The following is a 10,408-nucleotide window of genomic DNA, read 5'->3' on the forward strand; positions in this document are numbered from 1 at the left end:
AATGTTTTTAAATAAACGTTAAATAATTGTGTATTTGATAAGCTACAGTATGATGATGCAATATCTATAGCGACACTAAATGAATAAACAAAAGTGAAAATAAAAACAGATTATAAAAATATAATTCAAAGCAACTATATATATATATAAATATATAGAAAGTAAAAAAATAAATAAAATAAAAACGAGACTCAAAAAATAAATATATAAGTAGAATTAAATATCAATCAATCAATAAAAACGCTCTGCTCTCACATGTATTTATTTCATGCTGCAGACACGCTGTCTGGTCGAAATGTTATTCAAATGAGGGGGGGCGGTCCTAAGCGTGTCTTGGGTTGGGCTCTGCGGGGCATTTTTATTTATTGGTTGATATTCATTTCTATTTATATAGTTATTTATTTATTTATTTTTATATTCATTTAATCTTGTTTTTTTATTTTTGTATACATTTTTACTTTTATTTATTTATTTATTTATTCAGGGATATATATTTTTAGTTTATTTCTATTTCTATTTATTTTTTTGTATTTAATTTTTAAATGTCATGTTTATTTTCAGTCTTGTTTAGTCCGGTCATGTTTAGCTTCTGTTTTCCTTGTGTGTTCCCCTTGTCTTGTCATTTCCTGTTTTAGTTTGAAAATTGACTCCTCTCGTTTCTGGTCACTTGCCCTTCCTCGTGTGGTGTGTGTGTCAACCCTGATTCATGATTGTTTCCCCATTACCCTCATGTGTCATCCAATCAGTGCCCTCAGCCAGGTGTGTCTTGTTATGTCATTAGTGTTGGTGTATTTAGTCGGCTGTCTCCCCCCTGTCTGTGTCGGTTCATTGTTGCTGTTATTGTTGTAAGTCTTTCTCCACGTCACGCTGACCTTTTTGTCTTGTCAGGAACCTTGTCATGCTGTTTGTTTTGCCATGTATAGATTCATGTTTTGTTAGTTCCATTTATTTTGTACTCTGAGGATAGCTTTTTTGCTCAGAAATTAAAACCTTTTTTGGACTACGCCTCGGCCTCCTCGCTCTGCCTTCCCGCATCTGGGTCCTAAAGCCTCCACTTACTGACATTAAATACAATTTTTTATCCATTTTTATTTTCACTTTTATTCATTTATTTAGTCATTTGTTTATTTTTAATTTGGGCAGTTTTGGTTCTCCATAGCTGTGTAGGTTTGTATGTGTGCATTCTTGCTTTATGTGCGCGTGTATCACGCTAGTCAATAACCGCTCTTCTGCCAAGGCCGGCCATCTCAGAAACCACCCACGTGGAAATGTAGATGGATAGGATAAAAGCAAAGAGAGGCGCGGTTGTAAGAAGAAAAAGGCCAAAGCTTCCAAACAATCTGCAATTTTACCTCGGCTACTTTTGTGTGTCATCCATCATCATCATCATCCCTCTCCTCTTCCCTATATAGAATTTCACTTTCACTTCTACATCTCGTCTTTTTTGCAGGCTTGGTTGACAGAGATCCATGAGTACACCCAGCAGGACGTTGTCATCATGCTGCTAGGCAACAAGGTGAGACCTTGTTGTCAACGCTTGTAGAAGATGACTTGATAGATGGAGTCAGCGAGGAGGGATAGAAGTCATGATGGAGAGAGCGGCGAAGGCTGCATCATTGATTGATGAAAGCACTTCTTATGTTTTGTGGACCAGATTTACACTTCAGGCCGGGGTAATTTGTTCGCACCTTAGGAAGCTTCCAGTTGGCCTAAAATGCCAAATTTTACTTCGCTTTGACATCGCCATTACTCGCTATATGTTATAATAGCAATAACTCAACACGACGGTAATGTAAAGGAGACGCTCGTATTGGCAAGGTGAGAGTTATCACCCGACACAGCAGTTCTCGGTTCTATAAAGCATTTTCCCCCTTCCTCTTATTTACAACTTTGTTCTCTGATAAACCCGCCCTGCAGAAGAAGGCAAGCAAGCAGAAAGTCAAGCACACTATAAGGATAACAAGTCTTTAGAGGGACACATCTCTTGATCATCTAAGAGGGCACCAGTTGATCATTTTGTGAGTGTTTGGCTTGGCATGCTAGATGGCCAAAACCTCTTGTGGAAATAAAAACAAGGATGTTTGCTCCGGCTTTAGGAAGAAGCCAGTTTCAAGGTAACCCAACAGTTTCTCCTGGAAGTGTACGGGACAAAGATAGGAGTAATGTGGAGCTTATTTACATTTAAACCAAAGCTCCTCCATGTAACAATTTGCACCAAAATGTCTTTACAATAGCCTTTTTATTTGACCATTTATGACGCAAAAATCTTCTCAGATTAACACCTTAGCTGTTTAGACTAGATTTGGGTTTGAATTTCCCGCCCTCTGTCTGCGGATGTGACGTCATGCACGCAGCGTGTACGTGGAGAAGGGAGTGTGCAATTTCATTTTTCGGCCACACGTGGCAGTAGCGATTTGGAATTCTATTCTCTGCATTGAGCAGCTTTAAATTTACATCAAGAGTCCTATAATATTTGTTATATTAATTGAGCAGTTTTGTTCTAAAATGGGTCCATTAAAATGCATTATTCATACTTTTTGTTTATATTAATTTATCTCTTTATGTAATTGGCTTGTTAATTTGTTTGAAATAATAAATATCAGTAAATTTTACATATATTTACATTTTTATTTTATAAAAAAATATTTAATACAGAAGTGTATTGCAATAACTTGAAAAACCCCTGTTTTGATGAACCTTTTTTTGGGGGGGGGCTTTGTTTTTTTATATATATATTTTTTGTGTTTTATGGATTTTTTTTCAATGAGGATTTTTTTTCTGGTTTTGTATTGTTTTTTTCTGGCATTAAAGGGATACTTGAGTCATTCATCCATTTTCTGCGATAAAAAGTTAATATTTTGTCCCGATTGAATTTGATAACTTCATTATTTTTCACGTAGAATTATTACCTTTAAAAACAAATTTTCCCACTTGCTGTTGACTGAAGATGACATCACCTGTGCTGATGAAAAAGGTAACAACCAATCATGCTTCAGTTTGCTGACCAAACCCAGAAAACAGGTGAGCCATGATTGGTCGTTACCTACTTCTACTAATTCTACATGAAAAAGAATAAGCTATCAAATTCATTCTGGACAAAATATTAACTTTTTAATGCTGAAAATGGCTCAATGAGTAAAGTATATCCCTTTAAGGCAATAATATTAATAAAAAAATAAATTACTGCAAACATTTTTTAGAAAAAATATAACTATTACAATTAAAAAACGAAATATAATATAAACAAATGTAAAAAAATCTGAAAAACTGAAAAAAATGCAGAAAACGTATTACGAAAAACAAAATAATTCCAAACCCCCCAGAAAAGAAATCCATAAAACAAAACAAAAAAATTCAAAAATACACAGCACAGATTTTTTTTCAAGCGAATGCAATACGCTTCCGTAGATTAATCAATTATATTAGTTATTAAAAATAAACATGCTTTATGCACACATCTGAACTTTACATTTTTATTATTTAGATTTTATTATCATTATTATTATTTAACCCCATCTACGAATGGCCCTTTCATTTTCAAAGTCGAATGTGGCCCTTGAGTAGGCTACAAAACTTAGCCCACTTTAAACCATCAAGGTTGTCACAGTGGTTGTTTACCTGCATTTTGGGTGTCTGCATGTGGGATGTTACAGGTGTTGAGCAAATATAAACACTATATAATGTTTTGTAGGCCGACTCGAACCATGACAGGGTGGTGAAACGAGAGGAGGGAGAAAAACTGGCAAAGGTAATTACGTGTTATTATCCGTAACATGCACATGTGTGACACATTTAACAAGAATAATATACGTTTTGCACTTAATCTGTCCATACAGATTTTAAAATTCTCACTGTATGGGTGCTGCAGTCTAAATTTGAGTATGTCGTTATATATTCATGGGGGCTCATTTGTGTTGTTATTGTTTGCATGCATGATTGGGGAAGTGGGAAGGTTTGCTGACTTAATTTTCCAGGCCATTTCCCTCAGATAAGCTCCGAGAGGTGTACAAGAGTAAATGTGAACGTAAGTGGGTGGGAGGGGTGTTGCAGGAGGGCATCAGCTGTCAATGTGGAGACGCAAAACAAGACTGTTGTCATGATAGAGGACACGCATAGAATATAAATGTAAGAGGAAGAGTGTCATAAATGAAGTGGCCGCAGCATTTGTTACACCTACGCAATCCAAATGAAAATGAGCGCTTGTTCAACAGTATGTTTTTCAAGGTATTTTTGCAGTGGTGTAGAGATGTGCCGCATTCTGCATTTGATTATTTTGTCCTATAATGTGATCATCTAAAATGGTCCCTCTTTCTTCATGTTTGATAAAAGGTCAATTTTAGCTATGGATGTTAGTCATGTAATAACTTATTCACTGCCGTTGACGGCTATAGACGTCAGAAATTCATTTGAACCATTTCTATTAGTTTAACATTTTTTCCACTTTTGTTAATATGAAAACCTAGAACTATTATAGTCATGCGATTAATTACAATAAAAAAAATCCAGGCGATTAAAATTTGTAATTGTAACTAATCGCATGACTTCACTAATTAGCTCACGATTAATCACAAATTTATTTTAAAAAATCTGTTCTTAATGTACAATTAAAAAATTATTCATACTCTTGTTAACAAAAGTGGGGAAAAAATGTTAAACTAATAGAAATAGTTCAAATGAATTTTTGACGTCTATAGCCGTCAATGGCAGTGAATGAGTTAGTGTGCACCCTTGAGCAAGCGGCAATACTACAAACAACCATGTTGGATCCTATTAGGTGCGAGTTGATGTAGATATGGAAGAAGAAAGCAAGAAAAATCTTTATGTGAAAAGAAACTGTTTTGTAAAGGCTCACATTTTGAGACAGTTTGTGTACTTATTGCGCGAGTGTATTTTGCTATCTTGCGAATAGTCTTAACAAAAGCATGTCAATGCTAAAAATGGGTGCGCCCATTAAAATGTCTGACGGAGGAGGCAAACCCATGTCCAGAATAGTCAAAACGCTGCCACAGTTTGGCTTTAGCCCCAGGTGCTAGCTAGCTAGCTGCCATGGTGCTTGTTGACCTTTTTGGGAGCTAGCTAGCTAGCATCAGGGGCTAAAGCCAAACTGTGGCAGCGTTTTGACTTTCTGGACCTGGATTTGCCACCTCCGTCAGACATTTTAATGAGTCACTGACTTGTTAGTGTTACAAACTCTCGTGTCCATGGGAAGCAGAAGTGTTACATTTGATGTCATCACTCTCATGCTGGTCAATGTTAGTTCAGTAGTTCACCTCATGGCCAATAAGTCACTGAGGATCTGAAAGAAAGAATGTGAAATTGAGTGCAGCACATTGTAGCGTATTTTTTTTTAATTGTATCCAGCTGTCTCCTGCATTCTGTTTGTTGTTGTTGTTTTTTTCTATGCAGGAGTTTGGGGTGCCCTTCATGGAGACGAGCGCCAGGTCCGGACTGAATGTGGAGCTGGCTTTCACTGCTGTGGCCAAGTGAGTCACACGTAGATGACATCTTCCATTTTTCGTACTTTTATCAGTTCGGAATCTTCAACAGATAAATGTTCACTACCTATAAGTAAAAGTTGTGCTTTTGTTATCTATATATCCGTTGCTGGTTCATGACAGCTTGTTTTTGTTCCCTCTCTGCAAGTAACAAATATCTGCCTCGGTGCAGCTAACAATATTCAAATAAGCTTCGTGCTTACTCTGTTATTGACCAATTTGAATGGTGCGCACATAACAGCTCCATCATATCCTTTCAGAGGGATCAGTGGAGTGTGCACTTAATTAGAAGCAACTGGCAATGAGGTTTAAACCAAAACGGACGCTGCTGCCACTTTTAAGTCGAACTTCCGCTGCTTCTTTCATCCTGAATGTTCGCTACGTTATGAATGACCGTAAGGACGACTGCAAGTTAAAGTCTAACAGATTTTATACCAGGAAAGATGAATACAAGAAAGATCGAGTACACGACCGCGGAGCTTTATCAACCGCACAGATGCCGAAGAAGGTCTAGCGTGTCCAAAATAATTCCGTTTGGAGATGGCCTGCTGCTCGGAGCCAGTTTGTGTATCCATTCATCTCATTTCTCACCAAACTTTCTTCCCAGAACATTCCTTTGAAAAACAGAACATGAGTGAATAAAGAAATACGTAAATTTACGTACGTACGTACATACATAAATAGTGTCAGCAAATCATTAGAAGAATCAATTGAGTTAGTCAGTACGATCAGCTGCGTTCTGGTTAAGATCTTTATATTCACCGAGGTTGGCCTCCTTCAAGGACATTTTTTATTAGATCTGATTAGATCCGTGGTCAGCTCAGTATTTTTAATGTATTGAACAACAGCAGATAGAACATATTGATTGTTGAGATAAATCTGCTCAGTACTTTCACCCCACAGTGGATCAGTAGTCTGTCCCAGCAATCTTCTAAGTAGGCTACTATTTTTTTCTATTTAGTGTCTGCCTATCAAAAATCTGCAGTATTTTTTTTGAATGCTAGTTTCTCAACTGTTGTTGAACGGGTGCATCTTTTTCGCTCTAATGCGAGTAATGCTATGTTTTTTTTTCCCCCCCAGCTGAAGATATTGGGTGGGACGTTTAATTTCAAATATAATCAGTAGTGTCAAAACTGTGGCCAGCAACATGGTATTTTGCTGCCCTCTATTTGACATCAAAGTTTAAAGGGATACTTGACTCAATGAGCCATTTTCAACAGTGAGAAGATATTTTGTCTATAATGAATGTATTTTTCATGAACAATTATTAATACCTTTACAAACAAATTTTGCCACTTGCTGTTGACTGAAGATGATACAACTTGTGCTCAGGAAACAGATAACGAGAGCCACTACATCGTGATAACTTACATTGATGTTTCTGCATTTGGCAATTTATTATTATATTATATTATTAGTATGGGATTTTTTTTAATGGGCTTTAGGTGAACTGATGAATACACACACGCTCGCACGCACACACACACACACGCACATTACACATACTCACCCACATACAAAAAAAAAGTGTATATATATATATATATATATATATATATATATGTATATATATTTTAAAAAAAAAGAAAGAAAAATGAGAATTTTTATTTTATTTTTTTTTTTTAAAAAGGAGAGCAATGATGATGTCAAATCGAATGAACAATACTGAGCTCTCCTTAAGAAGAAGAAAAAAAAGGAAACAGATAACGACCAATCATGGTTCAGTTTGCTGACCAAACCCAGAAAAGGGTGAGCCATGATTGGTCGTTACCCATTTCCTCAGCACAGGTGATGTCGTCTTCAGTCGACAGCAAGTGGAAAAATGTGTTTTAAAAAATAATTAACTCATTTGCCCCCAAAAACGTATAAATACGTTCTATTCAAAATGTTTTAAGTGTCCCAAAGACGTATTTACACTTTTTTTTCTTTTTTCTATGCTAGGGCATACAGAAGGCTTTGATGCAGCCTCTCAATTGCACAGGTTAACGATTAAAGCAATGGTCATTATTTCAAAAACAAGTATAAGAGATCAACCAGGGCCACGTTGAAAACAAGCTGATTTACCCAGAGTGCTGAACAGATTTGTATTTAATGATAAAACTTAGCTATATTCTAATCCTAATTACTGCAAAATGGATAGAAATTTACTTTTTTCCTGATTAAAGAAGAGACTCTAATCTTAATTTTGGTAGGTTCCATGTTTTTATAGCAATAAAACACAAAATTCTGTGGTCATTGCAAAATCAGTCAAAATCCAGTAAAACAGCCGGCCGGGAGTGAAGGGGGTTGCTTCAGTGAAGTTATCAAATGAATTCTGGACAAAATGGTTCAATGAGTCAAGTATCCCTTTAAAGGGAAAGTCAACCCAATTTTTCGTTTATTTTTTTACAATAATATGTTGTAGGCAACCCCACGAGTCTAAATATGGCATTCTGATTAATATTGTGTTAGTGGAATATGAGTTAAGCAGCAAAATCCAGCCGTTTTTAGCCATCTCAGGGGGCGGCTTTTTTGCCACTTGCTGTCGACTGAAGATGACAATGTTACTCAGGTCTCAGGTAACAACCAATCACAGCGCAGCTTCAGAAAACAGGTGACCTCTGATTGGTTGTTGCCTGAGCCCTGAGCAACATTGATGTCATCTGACAGCAAGTAGCAAAATGGCCGCCCCCTGAGATGGATAAAACGGTGGAGTTTTGGTGCTTAACTCATATTCCAAATATGTAATATTAATCAGAATGTCATGTCTAGACTAGTGAGGTCATGTATAACATTTTAGTGTCAAGAAATGTTTAAGGTTGACTTCAGAGGTGGCAAATCCAGGTCCAGAAAGTAAAAACACTGCCACAGTTTAGCTTTAGCCCCAGGTGCTAGCTAGATAGCTACCTAGCTAGCTCCCCGGATGTTTGTTTACCCGCGAGGGAGCTAGCTAGCTAGCACGAGGGGCTAAACCCAAACTGTGGCAGGGTTTTTACTTTAAGGACCTGGATTTGCCATCTCTGGAACTTGACTTCCTCTTTAATGTCAGTGCATCCTAATGACAGCTTTCAGCGAAACGTAATTTTTCTGTTACTGTGAAAGGTAACGCAGAGGTCCTCATACTGTAGAAGCGAATGTGGGAGTCAATAATTGTACGTTCTATGTGATTGACTAGCATCCCTTTCCAGGGATATCGAAAGAGGATGGATGGATTATTTAAAGCACATCTGTTGGGCAAAATAGAAACATGACAAAATACCTGTCCTCTCTGGGACTTGCTCATTTATCCGCCATTTCATTTTGTCAAATTAAAAGGTCATGTCTCGGAATAAATGGACACACTTAGCTGGCTTAGAGTTAACACAGACCGTAGCTACTGGCCTACGATTGGCTGGCGACTCAGCTGGCTTGCTCTACCGTGACCCTAATGAGGACAGTTGCTATAGAAAATGATTGCATGCTTTTATTGGATTCTTTGTCTGTGTCTGTCTGCGTTAGAGAGCTGAAGCACAGGACCATGAAGGAGTCCGATGAGCCAAAGTTTCAGTTGCAGGAGTACGTCAACAAAGAAATGAGGACTGCCGGCTGCTGCCGCTCATAGATCCTGCGCGCGTACGTGTGCATGTGTGTGACGCTAAGACACAGGTGAACGCGTCCATAAAATATTCAAGTCTGAGCACCGGAGGAATAAAAAATTATTCATTGTTTCAAGTTTAATGTTTCTGAATGTAAAATTGAGCCTACCTACAGAACATGTATGCAGGCTTGTACACATGCACACAGAGCCACTTAACACATGTTCATGTCTGTGTTAGTCCCCCTCACAGCATCATGAACGTGTCGTGTGCTGTGGCGTGCACATTTTCAATCTTTTGTGAACTGATGCTTTGTAGCTTGTAAAAGTCTTGTTAAACTAGAAATGTAAAGTAGAGATTAGAGTTGAATAATCATTACAGCAATCACATGAGAGGAACTGGAAACTAAAGAACACTTTGTACAGATGTTTCATTGTACCTCTTGGAAGCTGGTTTTGTAATAATTGTTTTTTGTGTATTTGTTACCAGCATACATGTCTATCCTGAAAATGTGATCAATTACACTACATTATATATGCAGTTGAAATGTGATCATCTTTAAAACTAAACAAATGTACAGTCAAATACTCATCTGTTTATTGTAAACTTGTAATACGCATTGTAACTGAATGGAAATTGTATTTACATTAAAGAACAATGATGAGGACCTGACCTTATGTTCTTTCGGGTTACATACAAATCAGAGCCGTATATTGAGAGTTTGGCCATCTCGCTGTTTCAGCACGGTAAAAATGTGACATTATGTCATGTGACCAGCAGTTGACCAATCACAGCGTGACCAATCACAGGTCAACTGCTGGTCACATGACATACAGACGCCATCTTGTTACCCTGTCGAAAACCGAGTTGGCTCTTTATATATATACCCCCCCCCCCCTCTCTTTATTAACAGACGAAGCTTACAGGCTCACAGAAACATTGAAACATACAACTGAGTGGTACAAAATCAAAACAGTGAAAACTAACAACATACACACATCATAGTATAATGGGGTCAAAGGAAAAGGTCACTATGGTATTATAAAGCCATAAAGCCTTTTTAGATTTACAGAATTGTAGTAAATCATTAAAAGAAAGAAATTCCTCAAGAAAAAAAATGAAGGTCGGCTTTAGTCTCTCCAAATTTGCATTTATAAACGCTCTCTATATATGGCTCTGGTACAAATGAACCGACATTGCCATCTTCTGGCAGTTTGCGGTCATTACATGAACGTCCTGACCTCTTAATACAACAATAATATAGTTTTTAGCATAAAATTGGCAAATTGATTAAATTTGGCCACACGGCATTTATGCTAATAGCATGTTGAAGAATTGTTTATGATAGTTTAATCTTTT

General features: G+C 37.1%; 1 protein-coding gene across 1 annotated transcript in view; it reads left to right on the forward strand.

Moving 5' to 3' along the window:
• The window catches only part of rab26 (RAB26, member RAS oncogene family), a 51,261-nt gene extending 41,545 nt beyond the window's left edge, over nucleotides 1-9,716 (forward strand). Inside the window, exons 6-9 of the mRNA XM_077550776.1 lie at nucleotides 1,451-1,516; nucleotides 3,692-3,748; nucleotides 5,407-5,483; nucleotides 8,973-9,716. Of these exons, the coding sequence (XP_077406902.1) occupies nucleotides 1,451-1,516; nucleotides 3,692-3,748; nucleotides 5,407-5,483; nucleotides 8,973-9,075 (303 nt within the window). The 3' untranslated portion in view covers nucleotides 9,076-9,716. The remainder of the gene's footprint in view (nucleotides 1-1,450; nucleotides 1,517-3,691; nucleotides 3,749-5,406; nucleotides 5,484-8,972) is intronic.
• Nucleotides 9,717-10,408: the final 692 nt, after the last annotated feature.

Source organism: Vanacampus margaritifer, chromosome 18 (genome assembly GCF_051991255.1).
Source record: "Vanacampus margaritifer isolate UIUO_Vmar chromosome 18, RoL_Vmar_1.0, whole genome shotgun sequence".
Lineage (NCBI taxonomy): Eukaryota > Metazoa > Chordata > Actinopteri > Syngnathiformes > Syngnathidae > Vanacampus > Vanacampus margaritifer.